General features: G+C 40.3%; 1 protein-coding gene across 1 annotated transcript; it reads right to left on the bottom strand.

Annotated features, from left to right (window-relative positions):
* Positions 1-5,773: 5,773 nt before the first annotated feature.
* Positions 5,774-23,259, bottom strand: LOC124863805 (eukaryotic peptide chain release factor GTP-binding subunit ERF3A-like). The gene is made up of 13 exons (XM_047358301.1): positions 22,819-23,259; positions 15,298-15,540; positions 13,255-13,288; positions 13,096-13,173; positions 12,714-12,894; positions 12,331-12,485; positions 10,731-10,871; positions 10,554-10,647; positions 10,372-10,452; positions 8,589-8,762; positions 8,362-8,451; positions 8,107-8,275; positions 5,774-6,394 (listed from the first exon to the last, which is right to left on the bottom strand). The coding sequence occupies exons 1-13, from the start codon at positions 23,009-23,011 to the stop codon at positions 6,342-6,344; spliced, it is 1,686 nt and encodes a 561-aa protein (XP_047214257.1). The 5' UTR covers positions 23,012-23,259; the 3' UTR covers positions 5,774-6,341.
* Between the last annotated feature and the right edge of the window lie 1,841 nt (positions 23,260-25,100).

The following is a 25,100-nucleotide window of genomic DNA, read 5'->3' as shown; positions in this document are numbered from 1 at the left end:
AACACCAAGCGCTGTGCAATCAGAACTAGAACTAGATGGATAAGCCTGCATTATTTTCTATATTTTTTTACAAATCAAAATTCTAAACGCCTGTGGTGCATATGTGCAGTAGAGAAAATAAGTATTTGACCCACTCTCAATATAGCAAACTTTCCCACTTAAAAAAAGAGGTCTAATTTGTATCATAGGTCCACTTCAACTGTAAGAGACAAAATCTAACAAAAAATCCAGAACATTGCATTGTATAATATTTAAATTGTTAATTAGCATTTTATTGCATGAGATACTCATTTGATACTTCAGAAAAACAAAGCTTAATATTTGGTACAGAAACCTTTGTTCACAATTCCAGATATCAGACGTTTCCTGTAGTTCTTGACGAGGTTTCCACACCCTGCAGAAGGGATTTTGGACCACTCCATACAGATCTTCCCCAGATCCTTCAAGTTTCGGGGCTTTCGCTGGGCAAAACGAACTATCAGGTCCCTCCAACCAGTTTCTAGTAGGTTCAGGTCTGGAGAGTGGCATTGCCAGTCCAAGACCTTGAGATGCTTCTTTTCAATTCCTTAGCTGCCCTGGCTGTGTGCTCTGGGTTGTTCAATGCTCTTACTGACGAAAAGAGGTTGCTGCCCAGAATCTCACTGTACACGGTGCCATCCATCTTCCCCTCAATACAGTCCGGTTGTCCTGCCCACTTTGCAGAAAAGCATCACCAAAAATGTTTCACCCCCATGCTTCCCAGTTGGGTTTGGGATGTTGTTCTTGGGATTGTAGGATTCTTCCTCCTACTCCAAAGACAGTGAGTGGCATTTAGACCAAAAAGCTGTTTTTGTCTCATCAGATCACATAACCTTCTCCCATGCCTCCTTTGGACCATCCAGATGATCATGGGCAAACTTGAGACAGGCCTGGACACGTGCTGGCTTGGGTAGGGCGACCTTGGTGCACTGCAGGACTTTAATCCATGGTGACGTAGTGTGTTACCAATGGTAACCTTTGCAACTGTGACCCCAGTTCTCTTCAGATCATTGACCAGGTAATTGACCCATGTAATTCTGGGTTGATCCTTTACCTTTCTCGTGATCACTGATACATCAAGAGGTGAGATCTCACATGGAGACCCAGTCCGAGGGAGACTGATAGTCAATCTGTGTTTCTTCCATTTTCAAATGATTACACCAACAGTTGTTGCCTTGTCACCAAGCTGCTTGCCTATTGTCCTGTAGACCATCCCTATGGAAGCAAATCGTTACCATATTTCAAATGAAAAAGCATTTCCAGAAATGCTTTTTCATTTTAAGAATGTGGCTGCATTATTTGACCCATAAATAAAATTAGTAATCAATCATCCTATTTGCATTTTCTTCTTCATGACTTCACATTTTATTCCATAATCAAAAAGAAAACAAAGCAGACATTGCTTTTTCGTTTTCGTGGTCTGCCTGCAAAGTACTGCCCAGAACTCAAAAACAAAAAAGCATTCCGAGCGGCGGGCGCAGCAGAGTGACGTCAGCAGCCGCTCTTCCTCAGCTCCCTGCTGACCGAGCTACCCGGCTTGCTCGGTAGGGGGCGCTGTGCACGTCTGCATTGACTGTGGCAGTTCCGCCACAACCTGCCACCGAAGCTGCCACCGGAACTGCCAAAGCCTGCCGCAGGGTGGCACGGGATTCCGCGAGGATGCCAGAAGGTGCCAGACCGGCCGTAAAAGTTTGCCAATGCGGTTGTTGCTGTTTTTGTGGAAGCTGATGCTGATTATCGGCAAATAGGATGTCATTATTGTTATAACCTGTTACCTTTAAATAATGATTTCATTATTGATTATTATTTAACAAACAGCTTTAGACCCATAACATAAGGTGATTGTATTTACTTGACATGGAAAATAAATAGCACTATGTGTATGTGTGACGTGTTGAAAGGATGACGAAGATTTATTGCACAAACAGCTGGTTTATTATAGATCACGAGCGGCTATTCTGAATTATCACTCACAGAAATGTATAAATAAATGCTTAAAAACACGCTGGATGTCCCGGGCCATAAGGCTGCTATGAGGATGCCACAGCCTGCCACCAGAACTACCAGTTCTTCCTGCCACCGGAACTACCAGTTCTTCCTGCCACCGGAACTACCAGTTCTTCCTGCCACCAGAACTACCAGTTCTTCCTGCCACCGGAACTACCAGTTCTTCCTGCCACCGGAACTACCAGTTCTTCCTGCCACCGGAACTACCAGTTCTTCCTGCCACCGGAACTACCAGTTCTTCCTGCCACCGGAACTACCAGTTCTTCCTGCCACCGGAACTACCAGTTCTTCCTGCCACCGGAACTACCAGTTCTTCCTGCCACCAGAACTACCAGTTCTTCCTGCCACCAGAACTACCAGTTCTTCCTGCCACCGGAACTACCAGTTCTTCCTGCCACCAGAACTACCAGTTCTTCCTGCCACCAGAACTACCAGTTCTTCCTGCCACCGGAACTACCAGTTCTTCCTGCCACCGGAACTACCAGTTCTTCCTGCCACCGGAACTACCAGTTCTTCCTGCCACCAGAACTACCAGTTCTTCCTGCCACCAGAACTACCAGTTCTTCCTGCCACCGGAACTACCAGTTCTTCCTGCCACCGGAACTACCAGTTCTTCCTGCCACCGGAACTACCAGTTCTTCCTGCCACCAGAACTACCAGTTCTTCCTGCCACCGGAACTACCAGTTCTTCCTGCCACCAGAACTACCAGTTCTTCCTGCCACCAGAACTACCAGTTCTTCCTGCCACTGCCACAAATTGAGCTCGTCCCTGCTGCAATTCAATCAATTTCTCAGCACGTTTGCAATGTCATGCAATGCAGACGTGCACAGCGCCCCCTACCGGACAAGATGGGTAGCTCGGTCAGCAGGGAGATGAGGAAGAGCGGCTGATGACGTCACTCTGCTGCGCCCGCAGCTCGGAATGATTTTTCGTTTTTGAGTTCTGGGCAGTACTTTGCGGGCAGACCACGAAAACAAAAAAGCAATGTCTGCTTTGTTTTCTTTTTGATTATGGAATAAAATGTGCAGTCATGAAGAAGAAAATGCAAATGCAAATAGGATGATTGATTACTAATTTTATTTATGAGTCAAACAATGCAGCCACATTCTTAAAATGAAAAAGCATTTCTGAAAATGCTTTTTCATTTGAAATATGGTAACGATTTGCTTCCATACATCCCAGTCTTGTGCAGCTCTACAATTCTGTCCCTGATGTCCTTAGAGAGCTCTTTGGTCTTCCAACGAGTGTGTAGAGAGGTGCTCTTTAGACAGGTAACGAGTTTCAAACAGGTGCAATTAATACAGGTAAGAAGTGGAGTATAGGAAGGCTTCTTAACAGGTCGGAGGGAGCCAGAATCCTTGCTGGTTGATAGATGATAAAATACTTAATTCATGCAATAAAACACAAATTAATTATTGAAATTTCATCTAATCTGATTTGAGGATTTTTTTCTCAGATTCTGCCTCTTACAGTTCAAGTGCACCTATGATGAAAATTGCAGACCATTAAATCTGTGTTGCAGGCTCCCTGAATACACCCAAATCAAAATCAGAGGCTGTATGTCAAAATATACTTCTTAGCAATACACGTAATTTACTGATTTATGTACTTATATTTAGTCTGCTGGATAGTTTAAAGAGAAAAATGTAACTTCATCAATTTCAATAGGTGTTGTTTAGCTTCAGTAGTTTTCCACCAAGGCCACGTAACGTGAACAACTTCCTGACGATGGGCTTTGGCCCATTGTTTAAATTCAGGTTTTTGAACCAAACCTCCTTGAATATGAACTTTCCTACATTAAAGGCGCTAATGGTGAATAGTGTAACTAGAACTACACCATGAGTTAGCTTCAGGAGCAGAATTTACTCACAAGTTTGCAAGAAATGAAGAATGTCAGGAGATAAATTTGTATATTTGTCACAACAGAACAAACACCTGAATAAAAACCACAAAACAAAAATGCTGCCCAAAGATTTCTCAAAATCAGAATGACCAAAGAAATTTAAGAAATAATTAAATGTGAAGAGACACTGTGAAAAATGGCTTTTAAGAATTTGACTTTTTTGGACCTTACGTATACGATACCGATCTATTGATTTAGGATGACAAATACTACAATTGCTGCCCTAGTTAGTCTACTCTTACTAAAACATTGAGCTTAACAATAAATTTGCATTCTGTGTCCACTGCATCGACGGGAACCCTTCAGATATTCACACGTTTACCTGAAAATTAAGGCAAAATATCTACAACTAGGTTTTGATGCTGCTAGAGCAGAAAGGCAGTTGAAGATCAGACGACGAGATGAAGATGCTGCAGATTAGAGGGATGGAACCATTTCCTGAGCAGGACAGAGACCATCAGCTGGTTTACATCGTTGGGAACCAAAGCATTAAGGAACTCTTCAAGAACAGCTCATATTTCTTACTCCCCTGAATCATCCACTGTTTCCTGTAATGGTGGCGTTTCCAGTGGGCTCCTGATCATAATCTCTCTAACCAGCCCAGGTAATGACATCATGACTCATCATTGGACATCTTTTTAAATAGAAGTTCTGTAGAAAGCAAATCCCTTTGGACTTAAAAGCAGTACGTTTCTGTCTTTAAAGCTTCAGGGACTACAGTGCTGAACAGTTTCTACAGATATACACTAGTCGATTCTACAGCTGCACCATCAGGAAAACAGCTTTCTAGATGTCAGCTCAACAGAGGAAACCTTGAACCATTTCACACAAATTTAACCTCAGTTTTCTACAAGGTATCTCTGGTTGACAATATGCAGTTAGACATTAAAACACGAAAAACATCTTAAAATTTTTATTTTCCCATTATCCAACATTTTAATTGTAAGGACACCTCCTTAAGTTCCTGTTTACCCTTTAGACAAATCACTTATTGATTTGAGTTTAGCTCCATTACCTCAACTGTAGGTCTTTGAGGATCTTCTGCATTTGAGCCTTAATAGATATTAATATTCCCCACACAGTTGAATAAAGGAGGATTTTTTTTATCTGTACAAAAAGCCTTATTGAAGTTTTTTGATGCAGGAACACAATTCTGTTGGAAGTATTTTACTGTAATGGTCATAATTTCAATCAAGTTACAACCAATGATGCATGAAGTCCACTTTATGGAAAAAATATCACAATTTCAAACGTTCTTTAAAATGTTTACCAGTTAATTCTACCAGTAATGTCCTTTACCTGTAAGCACCTGATACTAAAGTCATATCGAATAAATCAGAAACTGGGTTGTAATGAGGCTCAGTCAGATTAAAAGAACCTTTTGAAAACAACCTAACCAACATTTCTGTATTAAAATGTTTTTAATTGGTCTGGTGTAATAATTTATTCTTAAATGTTTTCATTTGCTAGAAGCAGATAAACAGAAATAAAGGCTTGAAACTTGACCTATATGTGTTTCACTTAGTGAACTTACTGAAATTTGCAGTAATATTCTGATTTACTGAACTGGCCAAAGTGCTTTGCATTTCTGGCTCCCTGCTGACCATGTTGGCCAGTAGGTGGCAGTGTAAGGGCGACATCTTAAAATCTAATGTTGCCCAACATCAACACTGACAAACTTTTAAGAAGTTGTCTGTTGTAATGATTCGTGTGCATTAAAGGGTATTAATCAACCAATTATTCTTGAAATGTGGTAGCAAGAATATGAACCAGCAGCTTCTCCTCCTCTGAAAGATGTGGAAGGTGACAGACAGCATGCTACTGGAGTGAGCTCTGACAAACACTTTTGTTTTCCCAATTAATGTTTTATTGGAACAGTTGGTTGCTTTAATAACATTTGATCAACGCTCAAGCACACAGCCAGAACGCCTGAGAAACCAAAACTGGGTAAAAGCAAAGGGAACATACAACCAAGATGCACTTCTGCTTTCAAATGGTCAAGTTCTTTCAAAGAATATCATTTGTTTTCATTGGCAAAATCCTGGTCCGTGTGTGTTTATGGATAGAAGTTCTGCCCTCTGAGAGTCATCGATGACAGCAAAAAAAATAAAATAAAAAGCCAAATGAAAAAAACTCATGTAATGTAATAGGAATGGGAGAGTGAAGGAGGGGCTAACCCAGAATGGCATAACAGAGCTCTCAATATGAGAAAGCTGACTCCTGTGGTAATCATTCTTCGTCTTTTGTTTAAAAACAGGTTTCTTTTTCACAAGTTGATTTTTCCAAAGCTGATCTTCAACACGCACAGAGGGAGCGTGACAGGAAGGTGCTTTCACCACTGAAGATGGAGGCAGTTTGTGACCAAATTCTGCCAGATCCTTAACACAAAGACTCAAGACAGCTCGGTCCTCTTCAGTCCCGTTCAGCCACCAGCTTCAGAACCTTCCCGATGGCGATGGTCTTACCTGATGAAAGCACACAACCAAAACTATCAGGTTCTTGTTCAGATGGTTTTAGCATTGTGTCAGAATCCAGTTTTATTGTCCACCATTGAGTTTAATACCTTTAAAACATTAATACCAGAATCTTGAATATGTTATTGTGATGTAATGCACTAGACCAACACAGAATGCACATATTTGTGTAGAGGAAGGTAAATAATCTGTAAAGTGTGGTCTGCATCTGCATTCAGCCTCAGTGGAGAACCCCTTCCATTAAAATAACCCCAGGTCAACTGGAGAAGGTCTCCATCTGCGTTGCACATCACCAGACAAGGGCTCCTGCTCATTCTTAATAAATACATTTTCAAGACTTGCTACACATTCTCAGATTTAGCTTTAGACTTTGAGTAGGCCATTCTAACACATACACATGTTTTGACCTAAACCATTCCATTGAACGTTTAGGGTGGTTTTCCTGCAGGAAGGTAAACCTCCACCCCAGTCTCAGGTCTTCTGCACCTCTATAACATGTTTTCTTCCAGGATGGTCCTGGATTTAACTCCATCTACCCATCTAACCAGCTTCCCCATTCCTGCTAAAGAAAAGCACAATGCTACCACCTCTATGTTTCACTGCGAGGATGGTCTTTAAGAGTGATGTGCTTTGTACCACACACAGCATTTTTTTATTTTTATTTTTAAATGGTAGCTGGCGTTGGTCTGACGAGAGCACCTTCTTCTTCTAGGTGTGTGCTGCATCCCATAAATGAATTTCATCTGACTTTGTATCAACAATTACCTTCTTGGCAGTCTTTCATAAAGACAAGGGTCCATATTCACAAAGATTCTCTGAGTCCTGTCAGAGAGCTCCGATCTTAGCCTAAAAATTCCTGCCAAGGATTCCTAGCTTAAGAGTGACTCGGTTCTCTCCTGAGAGCAACTCTGAGCGAGGAGACAACAGAAATTCCTATCTTAGTGAGACAGGGTGGTTGACCCCGTTGTTGGGTGTGATGTTGTTTACTTTTTATTCATGTTTTTTTATTGTAGTTTCTATTATTTATTTATCCTTCCTAATATTACCTTACTAGAAGTTCACCTTTAATCCCCGAGCAATTGAGCCGGTAGCGTTTTATTAATTCAGTTGATTGTTCGTTGAATATCTCTCCTCTCTCTCTGTCTTTCCACCATCTTCTCTGCTTAAGACACTCTTATCTCTAAAAGTCCTCCTCCTAACATCTCTTAAGGCCTGAGATGCTTCGTGAATAACTTTTATCTTACCGATAGAAAAAAAAAAAAAAACAAACACACTAAGAATTCAAGAAATTCTAAGATTTTTCTTAGAATCACGTCACCAGGATTCTTTGTGAATATAGGCCCAGATTTGTGGAGAGCACTGCTAATAATTGTCATATCAACATATTCTCCCATCCAAGCTGTGGATCTGTGCAGGTCCTCCTGAGGTACCATGGGTCTTCTCTGCTGCTTCTCTGATCTGAGACTTTCACAGAGCAGCAGTGTTCATATGGAGATTAAACTGGTGCCCACCTACGGCCAGTCAGTTTCAATAGATGTTATTTAGGGGTGTGAAAATACAAACTTCAGTTTACTGAATGTTGGACCATTACATAAATTCCCAACAGAATACACTGATGTTGGTGGTTCCAATGCAAATGTTCTTGCTAGATAAGATTTAAATTAAATATGGCCTTCACCCACCACCAGGTGGAGGTGCCTCACCTTCATCTCGTAAGGTAAACCGTCCCATCTGAGGAAACTCTTTAAAGGTCTCGAGGCAAATGGTTCCTGCTGTGCGCAAACGAGCAATGCAGACCTGGTCCTGCTTGACAAACCGTGGCCGCGTCTTACTCTTTTCTCCTGTCTTCTTGTCCACTAGACAGATTAAGGCCTGCAAAGGAAACAGGTGTTAGCAGACAGATAAGGTTCTGATGGAGATTGATACCAGGAGCATATTGGTTGAACTTTGAGTCTTACTGTAATTTGCACTTCTTCAATGCATGTGTGAATGTGAAGGACCGCATTGTAACCAGGACAGATGATAGATTTGTGTTCAATGATGACAATCTGTGGAGAAAGGAAGAAATGATCAGTACAAGCCACATTCAAACAATCACATCTATAACAAGCTCAGTTCCTCTGTGGCATTTTACTGAGTGGGGTGGAAGATGATGTGCTGCTAAAGCACTGATGGGTGGACTTACCTGGGCGTCGAAGGTGCGCCCTGAATGACAAAGGCTGTCAGAATTACACAGAATAAAGCCAGGCAGGATTTCCTCCTCCTCGATGCCCTTCAGTCGCAGCTTGAGGTTTTCACCAGGTTCAGCATCATCTGTCTCCACATCATCTGATAGGAGACTCAATACCTCCACCACATGCTGTGTGAAGAAAGCAGATCCAGAAACAGGGACTAAGACAAGTGATGCAATGATGCAAGTTTTTAAGGCTTACAACAGTGGGCTATGAGGTAAATATAATCCATTCATAATGTCAGAAATTAGATTGATTTGTTTTGTCCATAGCCTTAGGTCCTGGCTGCGCGGGCTCTGCTTCAGCACTACTACTGGGAGCTACCCTTGGTGGCTCCGTGCTGGCTAAGGGACCTCAGCTATCTGCTGGTTTTCTGCCTGGCCTGTAATTCCGACACACTCGCCTCCAAAGCTACAAAAATGCTACATTTATTATATGTACCATTATCACTAAAGGAGGCAGAGGAGAAACTGAACATCTGACACAGAGAGGAAAGAGGAGACTTGGAGAGAGACAGAGAAACAACAAGATGGGTAGCCATGGTGGAGCTACAGCTAACACTAAGCTAGCGACCCCTTACCACTACAGAAAAAACCATGTACAACACAGAGGGTCCCCAAACATTAAGTGCAGCAACAGAAAATATGTTTTAACGTGGTTATGTGTTAGAATAGGTCAGAGATGTCTCAGCAAATAGAAATCAGATCAAATCCATAAGGCCTTCACACACCAATCTATCGAGTGCAACAGTGAAAACAAGAGGTGACACAATACGCCTTACCACGTCCCACCTAGATAACTTAAGACCGTGCCATTCAAGTGAGCAGGTCTGGCACACCGAGGGGGTCTGTCTTAACCATAGAAACTAGGGACCCTTCCTTCATGTCTCATGTATAGGTACTACAACTGCGTGACGTCAGGAAACCCGTGTTATGTGATGACATTGAGAAATGTTGTGGTAATGAAATTACTCGTCATAAAGAACTGAAAGGTGTTCATGTTTTTCTGATTTGGGTTCATAGCTAATAGACCTTACGTCACTTTGTTCTTGTTTCTTAATGACTTCACGAACGTTGCTATCTCTTTACCTTTTTATGCTGTGTCAACAAATATATTACTAGCATAAAGCCTGAATGCATTGTTCCTAATTTATTAGCTTACATTTATTGTTCCTGGCATACCTGTTGTCTGTTTACAGTGTTTGTCCAAGCTGTTCCCCATATGAAAACTGTACACACTGTTATAGCACCAAGGGTAAATCTGCAGCCCTGGTAGTAACAAACTGAACTTTATCTGATTTTTTTTTTAAAAACCACGATCAAACTGATTCTTGAATCTGTTTATATGATATAACTGATTGTACATTTCATCATATAAATTGGATCTGTTGGAAGACGACTGTGTACATAAACTGAACTGAAAGCAAAAAGTGAAACTTCAGCAGAAAACAGCAGCTGAATTACAGCAAAGCTGCTCTGTTATTGAATGTGATGGATTCAGTCTCAGAGTCTATACTCTACAGGGAACAGAGACACTGATTGTGTTTGACAGCAACTGCTCCGACACAGAGTGATTTCACCTCTGCTCCCATTTAAAATTAGTGTTGCTCATGGAAGGAAAGCTGGGAAAACATTTTTAATAATTTAATCCAGAAATTAGAATTACCATCTCAGTTGCTCAGAGCTGTAAAATAATAACAGGTTGCAAATCAGCCATAAAACTGATGGGATAGCTTACCCTGTTCGGCATCATGACCAGCTGTTGTGCTTTACTGATGGAGCCAGACTCCAGCTTGCCGAGAACCACGGTCCCCATGTCCTGATGAGACAGATCGATAGAAGAGCAACAGAGTTTCAGTCCATGAAAACCAGAAGCAACGTTTCATCATACAATGTTCACAAGATAAAAAACATTCGTACCTTGTATTTGTCTACAATGGGCAACCTGACTGGACCATCACTTGATCTGTTGAAATTTGGCAGACTATCCAAGTGGGGAATGAAGGGCAAACCTCTATAATGCCAGATAAAAGCAAGGTTAGCAGAGGATAGACTGATGACTTTGGGGAAACCGCTAATGAAAATTAATGCACTTACGTATACCAGGGACACATGTCGGTGGATTCCTTCAGGTTGGCTCCTGTTAGCCCAGAACAAGGCATGAAGTGAATGTCTTTCTTTGGGTTGAAGCCCACTTTCTTCAAAAATGGCACTAGTTTCTCTTTACACTCTTCATACCTAGCAGTTCAGAAGACATGACGGTAGTAACCAAAGTGGTGCAAACAGTTGGTTTGGAGGTAAACAGTGAGTGAACAGTAAAAGCGGAGGGTAACAGCTAGTTCCTGGCATACCTGCCGTCTTCCTAAGGCTGAAACAAAAACCCAGTTAGAGTACACGGCTCAATCTCACAGAAGGTTCAAGGTGTTGTCCCTCATTCTTTATAACCACAAAACAAATGTGTAGAAACAGAAACAAGTAAACACATCTAAACTTTAAGTGGGTTCAGACGAAGATGAGCTTTTAAAGAATCTTTTTAGTCACTGTAGCCCAGTTCTGTGGAGACACTGAACTAAGAGAAACTCAATGGCGAGCAGAACTCCGATAACTTAACACTGATCCGTTCAAGTGAGCAGGTCTGTCACACTGAGGAGTTATGTCTTAACCATAGAAACTAGGGACCCCATTTTCATTCATTAAGCAAAAACGACACGGAATGATGTCAAACTATTTCACACAGTAGTACCTGGGTTGGGAATCGAACCCGGGACTGCAGGCTCAGCATATGACGGAACTAAACAAGAATGCAGATGTTTCCAGAATATCCCAATCACTTTATCATTATTCAGTTAATAACTTAGCCGTGGCACTAGGGCTGAAAGAATCAGATTAATCAATTATTTAAATAATTGTCAACTAATTTAGTAATCGAATAATCATTAATGGAGTATACACTGTAAAATAGAACAACCCACTCAGAGCAGTGTTTAGGCCAAAATTGTGGAAAAATTTACACATTTTTCATTTAGGACGAAAAACCTTTGTTTGTATATATGCTCTATTCAGAACCTCTCCAGTGGCATAGCTTTAGATCCACCTGGTTCAAATTCTGTAAATAAATAAAAATCTCCTATTAATCATCTTTTGCTATCCAATAATCGATCATCAAAATAATCGTTAGTTGTTATTTCAATTATTTCAGCGATAAAAGTCTTAGTAATGCCACTGTGTTCATTTACAGTACTCAGTGTACAGAGACTAACGATTTAAACTATAAGAGCTCTACCATATAACAACTGACTGGCTGCTAGCAGCAGCTTCCCTTTAATGCACACACTACTACTTCTACTACTAAGTGATGAAGAGGTGGAAACTACAATTATGTATCATTGTTAGCAAGTTGCTGCGGAAACCATGCTGTCTTTAAATTTCCACACACACCTTGGGAAATTTTATAATGACCAGTACATGCTTGCTTTTTGGCCCTTGGGGGGGTTAAGGCCTCCTTACTTGAGGGCAACAGTGCTACCAACTGTAAGACTGTGCAGCATCCTGTGGATCACAGCTGTTTAATATACATGTGAACGTACAATAAAGACTGTGGATCTTGTCATAAACATTCAAACAAATCTAAAAAGCATCCAACTACAAGAGCGTCTGTTATCAATGGTAAACCTTGCCACATTTTCATTGTACCCACCTCTCCAGACTCCAGTTGACAGTAGGGTCATCCATCTTATTCACCAGAACTATCAGGTGCTTGACTCCGGCTGTTTTAGCCAGCATGGCGTGCTCCCGTGTCTGTCCACCCTTCTCAAAACCCGTTTCAAACTCACCTTTCCTGGCAGAAATCACCTGTGGGAACAGAGTACTCACCATTAATCACTATTAAAAAGGCTTCTTTTCAAGAAAAAACACATTGAAAAAAGATTCATGGCTTCATATATTCATATATATTTATAGAGAGTTTAGCATTTCAGTGCAACAGCTCACTAATCATGTTTGGGTATAGATATTTATTTCTGAAAAGTTCTATTGAAGGGTACCATTGATTCGGTTCTGAGTGAATGGTTTGTTACTCACCAGAACAGCCAGGTCGGCTTGTGATGCGCCACCAATCATGTTCGGCACAAAGCTTTTGTGGCCTGGAGCATCTAAGATAGTAAAGTGCTTTTTTTCTGTCTCAAAGTATGCTCGGCCCACCTCCACAGTCTTCCCCTTGTCCCTCTCCTCCTGATTGGTGTCCAAAGCCCAAGACAGATACCTGGAGACAAACAGATGGAAGATCCTGACCTTTCCACGGTCTGCTCTTCACATAATACCTTCACCATGAGCTACATTGACATTTGCCTTGATAAAATCAGAGCAAGCCCCAAAGGAACCAAATGGTTGTAATTTAGTTTGCAAGAAACATTTCTGATGACAGAGCAAATAAAGACCATCTGTAAGCAACCAGTCCACTAACCAGGTTTCTCTGTTCTTCTCCTTTGCTTCTCTCTCGTACTTCTCTAAGGTCCTCTTGTCCACCATGCCCGTTAGATACCTGTTAGAGAGAGGGGGGCTGTCACAGCTAATCCCTGATGTTCTAACTAACACCTCACTTGTAATACAGAAGACTACTTACATGATTTGTCCTCCAATGGTGGACTTTCCAGCATCTGAGAAAAGCCACAAAAAATCCTTAAGACTCCATCATATCAACAGCTTATTTCACTATAACTAAATGTAACTAGAGAAGGTCAGAAACAAGCCACACACACCCACATCAAATCATCCATTATTCCTTCATGCCAGTGAGCTGTTCATGGTCTCAACATTAACGCTCTACATGCTGGAGACAAGCAGGCATTTATGATGAAAACACACCACTGAGTGTTTCCTGTACAACAGCGTCTGCATCGGACATGGCCCAATTACTGTTCACCAAGATCTTACAAGGTTAGTTCTCCCATCAAACTGTTGCTACGGTTTAAAGTCCTAATGAGATTCTGTAGAAAGTGTCCAAGTCTTCTCTGGGTGTTTGAGATCACTCTTTCAATCCATGACAAACATGTTCTTTACGCCTCAGGATCAGCTGAAAGATCCCGACACAGAACAGAGGGCTGGAGTCTACCCACCGGGAGGTAGTCACAAACCTTTAACATACACGGATGGTAAAGGTAAAAATAGGAATGAGGACGGAGTTTTAGATGAAGTAGTGATTTGACACAAAAGACAGCAGTAGAAGAACAATTAGCAGATGCAGCAAGTGCAGAGACAGCAGAAGATCCCCTAGTGTGTCTGATCTGAGAAATATGCTGATTGTAGGAAGAATGCGGGACGATGTTGCTGCTATTCAATGCAGTGTGTGTTGGTCAACTGGAACATTGAACCAAGCCCCACAGAGTAAAAATCCCCCACGTCTGGTATATGTTACTCAGATGGGTGCAGCGAGTAGTAGGGTGCTGATCATCCAAATGACAAAAAGTAAAGTCGTGATTTATTTTACTCTGTGTGGATTCAACTTTCCCCCAATATTCCAAGTTGTAGAGATGTACCTGTAATTACAGGTTGATGTTTGACAGCAAATGGAGTTATTTAGAAACAACAAGCTGCAACCGCAACCGTTTATATCTATTTATATTGTATGTAAATTCTCACTGAAGGCATCAAAACTGTGAATGAACACATATGGAATTATGTAGCAAAGAAAAAGTTGTAAAATAACTTTAAATATGTTTTTATTTTAGATTTCTTAAAGTAGCCGTCCTTTGCTGTAATGACTGAAATATTAACCTTTGACCTTCTCTCAATGAACCTCTGGAAAGTTCTTTCAAGACTCTTTGGAAACCATTTCAGATGACCACCTCATGAAGCTCATGGAGAGAACGCCAAGAGAGCAAAGGGAAGAATCTAAAATATAAAAATGTTTAGAGTTATTTCACATTTTTTGATAACTATATAATTCCATGTGTTTTCATTCCCAGTTTTGTTCCCTTTGGTGAGAATCTACAATTTAAATAGTCATAAAAATAAAGAGACCCTTTAAGTGAGAACTGCATCTAAAACTTTTGACCAGCAGTGTACTTTTTCTAACTAAACCAAAGCAGTTTAGGGTTGGTAAGGGACTACAGCCACGCTGCAACTAAATCAGTTTTAATAGACAAGATGATACCAAATAGGGCTGAATGTTGGGAAATCAAGTGATAATATTGGTTGTGATAACATCTGGAATAAATACACAATTAAATAGTGCTGCTGTCTTTCCATTCTGGCTTCATAGCTAACAGACCCCATGTAAAGAGCCCACCCAGCTACAGGAAAAATGTGACTTCATTAATTTAACATCAGGCTAGTATGAAAAAGTTGTAGCTGCAATAATTATCTACCCTTTAGTTTCAGTCCAGGCAGTTCTTTGCGGTATGAATATTGTTTACAGGGGTATTGGAATAACGATAAATCTGTGATATCTGGTGCTGCTCTAACACAAAGTTATTTTCATGGCAGCTTCTAACAGACGTATGCAGGGTATAACCAAGATCACCCTATCTATTCCCACACACACACTTTAAAATGTACTCAACAAGAAAACTTTTGTTTTGAATGTAATATTTCTGTCTTCAATATTCCTCTAGATAATCACTTCCTCCACAAACAATGAATGTAATGAACAGGTATCAGCACTGACCTACGTGTCCGATGAACACAACGTTGATGTGTTCCTTCTTGGGGGCATCTGGCTGTACAGGTGGAACCTTTGGCACTAACACTTCCTCCTCCTCCTCCATCATTTCAGGGGTTGTGTCCTCTGGCGTAGCCGACTCCCCTGGTCCCCGGTCACCGCCTCCCAGCTCTTCCTCGATTGGCTCTTCATCTTTTTGGTCCCATGGCTCCTCTGCTGTCATCTCTGTGTCACCGTTCTCTACAGGAACTTTACAACCACAGAATGTCATTGAGTCAGGGATAAAACGTCAGTTCTCAAATACTTATTGTGACTCATTTAGGCAAATAGCAGCTGAAGATAATTAACATGGACCTGGTTTGGAATGAAAGCTAGAATAAACTTTTAACAAATATTTCTTAAAACAAGAAGCCGTTTAGTAACTCAATTTAAATATACATCCAGCTCTCAAACATTTCCCAAACCGACTATAAATAACAATGAAAGCAGAAAGATTAAACTGATAGTGGTACTAATTTGTAGTCAGGAATTATTTACACATGTATTAGTTTAGAGCAATACGTTTCAGCACAACTGTCCTTTATGATAAACTAAATGGATTCATCAGCATATAACACAGCTGGTGGTGAAACAGAAACACTCCTAATGAATGTGACAGAAGTTCCTGTTAACACGTCTACACAACCATTTAACTACAACTAGCGATGGGTACCCTTCACATTTGAACTGATACCCAGTAATCGGTACTCAATGGTACGTTTTTGGTACTTTTGTGTGTGTTTATGTGGTAATAAATGTTATTCATGTTAATCTCAAAATATTTTAATATAACATTTATTTCTCAATATCTAAACTTTAATAAATATATCAACACAACGTCCAGATGTTTGTATTGTAACATCTCAGTTGTTTCAGTTCTTCTCCCATGCTGCTGGCTGCAGATGGTGAGTCTTTAATGGATGCAAGAGTGCTAATGGTGCCGAATGCATGAGTTGTAGTCATAGATCTGAGGCTGATGAAAATTCGGTCTTGTCTCTTCACCCCTGAGAATAATCTTGTTTTGAACCAGGTCCTTCCTCAGATTACTAGTATTCTTGCCGCTGGCCTTGCACTTCGCATCAAAAATATTGCAGTAAGCGTAATCTGCATCGCATTTTGAAAAGTGGAGCCATACTTTTGAGCACTTTCTGTCAGACATGCTTTTTTGACTGTAGCAGCAGCTACTGATGTCATTACGTTCTTGCATGTGCAATGCGGTGTTCATGTCTGCCATGGAAAATCGCTCACTCTTCCATTCCCTCAGTGTCACAATGATGCGTTTAGGTACTAAAACATGGTACAGGTTGATTTTATGTGAATTGGTAGTCGGTAGTACTGATGGAATTCGGTAGGCACCTATAATATTCGGTATCCATCACTAACTACAACTAGCAACAGTAGAGACATGAAGATGGTATAATTCCACCGCCACGCCAATAGTAGGTATGCATTATGTTCTTTGAAACTCAACATGTGGAAACACTTCATACAAAACAGGAGGAAATGAGCACTTTGTTGGAGAAACATGAATAGATCAAAGGAGTCAGCAACACAAATAAGTACTCTCCAATCCGCTATTGTCAATGTTGATCTATTCTTTTTCAGTGGGCTTTAAACTGGTGGGCAGCTTTTATATTGAATGCCTGTGCATTATTTCTACTGATTTCAGTCATACTACACATGAGCCAGGGCCTCCCCATACAGGGAGATGCAGTTTTTCCCCGTCTACACGATAACAGAGACCAGGACGTTTTCAAACCGCTGCACTCTGGAAGGCGTTCTCAAATTAAGCCATTAATACTGCAAACGTACGCCAATGTCATGTAGACGGCAGTAGAAACAACTAAACTTCTCCGTTTTCACCAGAAAACGTTGTCGTGTAAACAGGGCCTCAGTTGTACTGTGCACCAAAACAGACTAAAGACTCGAGTGTGTGAATGTTAAAAGGTTTTTATTAATGCTTTATAATCAGTAGGTTGTTCTTTATATGATCAAAGATTTTGCCTGTCCTACTCAGTTGGTTGTAGGGATAATCCATATGGGCTTAAAATGTGAGCACAATTAATCACACTAACAATAAAGGCAGTAGGAACAAATTCAATTCAATTCAGTTTATTTATATAGCGCCAATTCACAACACTTGTTGTCTCAAGGCACTTCACAAAAGTCAGGTACATACATTCCAATTAGTCCTAACCATTGAAATATCACTCTTTGTGGCTATAAGTCTATCACTGTATAAAGTCGGAGCTACACACACAAATACTGCGTCAGAGCTTCCAGTGTTCTCCTACCACTACTTAGCTCTCCATGTTCATCCACAGCTCTGCTCACAGCAGAACTTTGTTTTGATTGGCCAGCATGGTGGCCTATCACAGGTGACAATATAGGATCATACCATTATGTGAAAACATAGAGGGGGGCAGATGCTCCACTGCGAGTGAGACAGTGGTGAGGAGTGTGTTGTGTTGTCGAGTAGCATAACCATGAGTGACACCTGAAAGCGAAGCACCATCTGGCTGCAGTATAAAGACACTGGGAGCAACAAAGCAGAGTGCCATCAATGCAAAAAGAAAATAATTAAGAGCAGGTTCCACCAAAAACCTGCAGAGACATAACTGTCTATCCTACAGTGCAGTTAAAGGACAGTTTGGTTCTAGCTCTCTTTTGTGGATTTGTGCAACACAATACTAAACAAATGCAAGTTTTGTAACAGAATAAATCCACAACATTAGACAAGTATAGGGCTTCTCATAAAAACACTGAACACAAAGCGGTTTTTAACACAAGCCATTAACTTTGGAAAAGTTAAGGTAGAATATAAAGCTTCAGAAGATTTCTAAGCTGTTTGGGAGCTCAGAAAAAGAGCCAAACTTCCCATCACTATCTGCAGAACAGGACACAAAGTGAGGTTTGATATATAAAAGGTAGGGTTTAATATGCTTGGATTTAAATAAGCCGTTTACATTTTGATATGGGTCATTATGTGTTATTTGTACGTTTTTGCACTATGAAAAACAAGAAGAGTGTATCGTGGCACATAAGTACACAAGGTGGCTTCTATTTTATTAGGATAACATGCTTTTGATGTTAAAAGATCTCTAAAGATCCAGAATGCAATATACAACTGACACTTTGACCCTTTTCACTAGAGGCAACTGGCACTTTGGAGATGTTAGGTCAACAAGAAAGGACTGAGCTTCTGAAATCTTGATGTTTTTTTAGGTGCAGATGCATACTTTTGTACAAATGTTCAGATGTACACTAAATATGCTATGCTGTCAAGCTGTTGTTGCATTTAAAGCAAAAAATTATGATTTTTTGTGAAGGAATTAGATTGTTTACTTGCATCTTCTCCATCAGATATTTCCATTACTCATAAAATAAGCTCAAGTAGTTAAATGAAAAATCTGCAGAATGTGCCAATTTTTTATCCGGTTACTTGATTGTCAGAATGGTTGATCTAATATTCGATTCCTAAAATAATCATTAGCCGCAGCCCTAATTGGGTTTATCTGACTTTATAACAAGCACCAGCACTGTGAGATTAGACAGTCAGAGAATGTAGGACTAAGATAAATGTAAAGCATTCAATGAAAAACATCTGGCACCAGCCCAAAGCTACCAATGGAAGCACCTGAGTGGAAAAAGCCGCACCCATGCATTTATAGTTTCTATAGGGTTTCATGGAAGTAAAACCTGATGCATATTGTTGAACGTGACAACCACTATAGTTCTGACTGCAATGCTGTATGACATAGCGTCCTGTCACTGTAGGCTCCACTAATCCTGTGGGTTTAGTACGCTCATGTCACAACAATGAGGAATGCAGCATCAATATGGCACATGCAGAACCCAGTCTGACAGAAGCTTTGTACAGACCAGTACTTTCTGAAACATCCATGAGGAGATTTTTTCATTGACAAGTGAAAAAAAAAACAAGTTCATGTCTGGATTATTATAAAGGTGGTGTATTTATTCTGCTCTCTTTCAGAACTGATGGAAAATATTAATTTTTATATTGAGTGAAGCTAAAATTAACAGCCAAACATCTTATTTGTGTTCTGGGAGCAGCCCACTAAGTCCACCCTATGCTGAGCTCAGAAAACCCCCAGTCGGTCGTGGCAGATGGCCGCTCACACTGAGCCTGGTTCTGGTTCTGCTGGAGGTTTCTTCCTGTTAAAAGGGAGTTTTTCCTCTCCACTGTCGCTACATGCTTGCTCAGTATGAGGGATTGCTGCAAAGTCAACACCAGTGACTGTCCACTGTCTCTACATGCTCATCCAGGAGGAGTGAATGCTGCAAGTCACTGACTGGATGCAATCTGCTGGGTTTCCTTAGATAGAAAAACTTTTTATCCAATTTGAATAAATAACTGAATCTGACTGAACTGTTCAATGATTACGATTAATAGGAATGTATGAACCTGACTGTTGTGAAGAACCTTGAGACGACATGTGTTGTGAATTGGTGCTATAGAAATAAAACTGAATTGAAAACAGTGACCTGTTTGTCCAACAGCTCGGGGCCATTTTACTTCTTTGGCCATTTTTTACTTCGCCGTTCAGGTCATTTCGGACCCAACTTCTCTGGGTACAAAAGGAGCCGTCCTCAACAGGACATCTGGTACCCACTGTTTATTAGCTCATACCTGCCAGGGGGATAGGTTGTAACCATTTGGACAACTTATGATTTTCCATAAGCTACTCTGTTTATTGTCACAAAATGTGGCTAGATGACTCCAATATTATCTACAGGCCATCAGTTAGTCTGGCTCGATCAGGGGTCATACTCCGTCATATTTCCGAAGAATTAACTGTCGTAAATGGGGATCAGAACTAAAATGTTAATGGTATGTCAAACTAATTCTTCAAATAATTACAGATAAATGAATAAAATTATCCTCAATATTTGAGGACTTTTCTTCAACAGTTCATGAAAATATGTCCTCAAACCAAGAAAAATGTATTGATACACAATGGTTAGGTAGGTACATGAGTACAAGATGGTTTGTCTATGGGCATGAAATTAAGGGTGTATTCACATCAGGAAAGACTTTTGGTCCGCTTGTTTGGTCCGGAGCAAAAGCGGACTCTATTTTTTTGTTTGGTGCGGTTTGTTTTCACATTGTACTTTTTGCAAGTGAACTATTACTGGTAAACAACGCCACACGGGTGATGATCATGGCTCCCATTGGACAGAAATGATGGCCAGAAATGATGGGGGGGACCAAAAGTGGCAAGTGTGAATACACCCTAAAATCAGACTTCAGACTTTTCCTGGCCGACATCAATTTCAGGTTTACTTCAGTATCAGATTTGCTGAATTCAAGAAATCTAATTTTTGTACTCTAGGGACTACCAGTTTCCCCTAGAATTATCTAAGGGGACGCTCACCCGCCAACAGGACCACTGCACCCTGAAGAAAATCGCAACATGTAATAAATTATTAAATGTCTGTACGTGTGCACACATTACCAATTTACCACTGCGGTAGAGGAACTATGTTGGTTCCAACTCATGGGGGAGAAAGATGCCTATTTAAAACTTGATGTAAGGATGCACCATACAGACGCACAAACGAAGACAAGGAAGTGGAGGACACAGTGAAACGTCAGTTTTATTGGAGGGGCAGGGCGGACCCCCTTCCTTCAACAGTCAAGTAAATTTTCTAAATAACGCTTGGGAGCGGAGAGGAAAAGAGAAACCAACCATGGTGGTTGATGCCCCTGTATGGAAGCTTGTATGGGTCAAAACTCTAATTTACCCGATACTGCAGGCATGTGTTTTAAGCGTACACTTCAAATAAAACGCGTCTTTATTTGAATAAATAAAATCTATAAACGAGGCTCTTTTAAATGGTCCCGACAGGGACGGAGGCAGGATTTCAGAATAAAGTCCAGCTCGCTCTCTCTCCATCATTGACATGTTAAACACATGTTCATCTGGTGAAAGTGAACAAATAAACTCAAACTGAATATCAGAGACTGTAAAAAGTCTCAATGTTCAGACTTTGTCCATAATTCATTTGCCGTGATTCCTTATTCAGTTGTTAATCTCAACATCTGATTTAACTATGAAACCGTAACAAATGTGGATTTAGTTTAGAACATTGCAGTTAATGAGCATCTTATCTGTTTGAATCGTTTTCAAAACAAATGTTATTAAAGATTGATCATATAGAAGTATATTTCAACTAAGTCCACAAAACACATTTTAAACTCAACGAGTTCTTAACAGCTGAATAAGCCCTGATTAAGAATTCTAATAGCTGTCCGCACTGATATAGATGAAGACCGATTGATAAGGCTAGAAAGATAGAGATGAACAAATAGATGAGGACAGAAAGAGAGAAACATAAAAACAGAAAGATAAATATGTAGATCTATACATGGACAGATACATGAAGGAGTGTTTTGTATTTTGTTTATGTTAATTGTTATGTTATTTTGATTGATTGCTGTTATTGATAGAAACATGAAAACTATGTGTCAGTATACCCCTACCACCATACCTAGGGGAAACACTGATTACAACACAAAAGAGAGAAAAACATGCAGGAGGTTTTTTGTTAGAGCTCAAAGTTCTGAATGAAACAGAAAATAAAGTTTTTATTTCTAGCTAATTTCATTAATTTCAGAAAATGAAAGCTTTGATTATGAGACCTGATCCATTTGACCTTGTTGTGATCTCTGGGCCAGTTGCCTTTTGAAACGTGACAGATGGCTCCTGATCAAATCATAATATCTCCAAGCAACGTTCTGTTGATCTATATTTATTGGAGGCATTTAACATTTCCTTACAGCCACGTATAAGTAGATGATTCGTGTGAATCATTGTTGTCAAGAAGAGCAATAATTAAAGCACCACCCATCCCACTAGCAAACGGATTAATTTCGTAGACGAAAATGTTTGGTTCTTAAAACCACACCGAGGTGTACCATCCATAATAGAAACGTAGTTTCTAATGACCACAATTGGAATAAACCTAGGACAGGTCTCCGGCTTGCCTTCAAGCTGTGCTCGCATATTTCATTCCACTATTGACCAACACGTCAGAAAATCCACGTCACACCGGTTTCTGTCCAATAAGCGGAATGTTGGTTAATAATATTACGTTACATGGGGACAAACATGCCAGCACCTTTTATTTTAAGTACTGTTGTTGGTTTTACGCCATTTGACCCAAGCACATGCGGGAAGTAGTAACACTCCAGCTAGCGAACAGGTCGGTAGTTTACCGCCAGCTGGGTGAAGCCCAAGTGGCGGTTGAGTTCACGTTTCTTTAAACTCTGTGTTTAACAACTAAATAACCACGAATGAAAAGTTTCATATCGCTAGGTGTACCACAAAACACGTCACTGGAAAGCAGGTAGCTGGTTTTTCGTGTTCCAACCGACGCGTGTCTGAACGAACAGCCGCTAAGCTACAGGCTACATTTAGCCGTTAGCCGTAGCAGCTAACGCCAACGTGACTGGGGCGAACTCACCAGCAGCATCGATGTTCTCTGAGGGCGATCGCATGGCAAAAGGCGGAACAAATTCTGCTGCGTTCACATTGGGTACAAACGGCTTAGCGTTCACATTCAAGGTTGTGAACGCAGTTTCAAGCTGTCCGTCGACTGTGGCCTCCACATCGTCCTCTTGTTCCCAGGAATCAGGAGCAGTGTCTCTCGGATCCATCGTGGGTCTTGGATTCAGACTGAGTTAGATTAGAGCTACGCAGTTCTTGGTCCGCGTGAATGTCCACCTTAAATCCAATGTTAACAGCGTCCCGCTGAGCTGTTAGAGCTTTCCCCGAACAGTGTGTGGTGTTGTTCCCAGTTCACATGAAGTAAAGCAGCCGCTCTGTGTCGGTTCGGACGCCTCAGAACAGGATCGACTCAGCACTCCCAGAGACAGTCCGCGTGAGCCACTGCGTCCCTTCAGTCGACGTACTCGGCGCGGAGAATGCTGGGATTTGAAGTCCTATAAGCAACCGGAATACATTCAGCTCGGAATATATTTCAAAGTAACAAACTACATCCCCCGAAAAACAAGAGAAAATAGGTTAAAGTCAGTAGAATATGACCTTTTAACGCAGCAGATTCGTTTAGGTTTGAGTTGAGGAAAAATGTGCTTAGACGTAACATTTTCTTAGTTAAAAATATGTTCACTAATTGTGTTACACAAAATGTACATTATGGTATGCTGATGTTTTGGGAATTAAACGTAACAAAAGCAGTTAAATAAACTTATATTTTGGTAGAAGCTTAAAAAGAAATTTGGACACCCTCTATGGCTCACCTTGCTCTAGCAAAGGTCACTGTATGACATAACTGTCCATTCATTTGAAATACTTAACATTGTCCAAATTTAGACATTTAGATATGCATTTATTTTATATGTTCCTGCTTATTTATATTTGTTGTGTTGTACAATAAGCAATAACTTTAAACCATTTTCCAGATCACAATATTGAACAAGCAACAGCGAGGGTGTCTAACTGGAAGATATCTAATAAAAAAGCTCCTCCGTGACAATCAAGAGAAGAGGAAAAATATGCCCCTTGGAGACATGGTGATGATCATCTCTTTGTGTTTTGTGGTTTAGCAAGGAGCCAAGACTAGAAATCAATCTTGCTTAAAGGATTTGATCAATGATATTACTCATTGCTTGTGGATCTGTAAAAAATATATAGGGTAAAAAGAGAGAAACTGTTGTGAAAGGATACTGAGACAATGGTAAGGTGTGTGGTAGGAGTGACAGAGGGGTACAAAGTGTGGGTGGGATTAGTCATGAGCTACTTCAAGTTTGCAATGACATTGGATAATCTGTGGCGTGTAGTTTTATACACTTTAAAATCTGATAAAGACCAAATCATTTGTGTGTTAAAACCCCAAAATTGGCAGGGGGTGAACTTACTTTTTACCATGACTGCATTTAAAAATGAATGTGAAAAAGGATCCTGTGAATTGAATACAATCAAGCATTTCAGACCAAAACACCACACAAGAACCAACAGCATCTTTTCCAGTTAAAAAGTTAATCATTTATATTTTGCATTAGAATCCCGTGCAGAAAGAATTAAGAAAACACTGCTTCATTTACACCATAGAAAGAAAAAATACAATCCAGTAGTAAAATAATTCTCTACAGAACATGTGCAACTCTGGTGGAACCTTCAGTCTCACATTTTTGACCTGCAAAGGTCTGGTACAATCAGAGTTTCAGGCCTTTATCTTCCTCTCACATAATGTTTCAAGTTTACAGTGATGCACAACAATAACAATGCAAACACATTTAAATAAATAGTTAACTGTTTGATAGGTGATAAGCAGTCATCATCTTACCTTTAATAGGAAACTATTAACAAGCTTAAATTGGATAACCAGAAAGAGGTCCAGACTCTCAGCAAGCCTTCAAAGTAAACTAATAAAATGTCATTCACTGCTGTCCCTGCTAATTCTTTGAGCTTTTACCATGCAATACCTTTGCATCAGAAACTCTCTCAGGTCACATTCATCACCTTTATACACAGATCTTGCAAGCAGACTGTAGGCAAAGATGGTTTACATCTCAATTAACCACAGAATTACAGTTACTTCAGAACAAATGTCTTGGATGAATGAAAATTATTTGAAATCTAAATCTGCCAGGGGTATGAATAATGTGGGACGTCACTGTATATTTTTAGTTTAGTTGTATAGAAGTTTCTGAAAACGTGTGACTTTATCTTAATCAGTATTCCCAATTGACAAGGTTCCCTGTTTGGCCATGTTAATTCTTGAAA

The sequence above is a fragment of the Girardinichthys multiradiatus genome, chromosome Y (assembly GCF_021462225.1).
Source record: "Girardinichthys multiradiatus isolate DD_20200921_A chromosome Y, DD_fGirMul_XY1, whole genome shotgun sequence".
NCBI classification, from domain to species: Eukaryota; Metazoa; Chordata; class Actinopteri; order Cyprinodontiformes; family Goodeidae; genus Girardinichthys; species Girardinichthys multiradiatus.
The sequence above is the reverse complement of the archived record's forward strand: the minus strand, read 5'-3'. Positions and strand labels throughout refer to the sequence as shown.

Bases quoted from the DNA above. Each gene is read 5' to 3' on its own strand.
- LOC124863805 (XM_047358301.1), bottom strand. From the start codon at position 23,011: ATGGATCCGAGAGACACTGCTCCTGATTCCTGGGAACAAGAGGACGAT. The intron at 12,486-12,713 runs GTGAGTAACAAA...CTGTTCCCACAG, and splicing joins AAGCCGACCTGGCTGTTCTG to GTGATTTCTGCCAGGAAAGG. The intron at 10,453-10,553 runs GTACGAATGTTT...CTGTCTCATCAG, and splicing joins CCATTGTAGACAAATACAAG to GACATGGGGACCGTGGTTCT.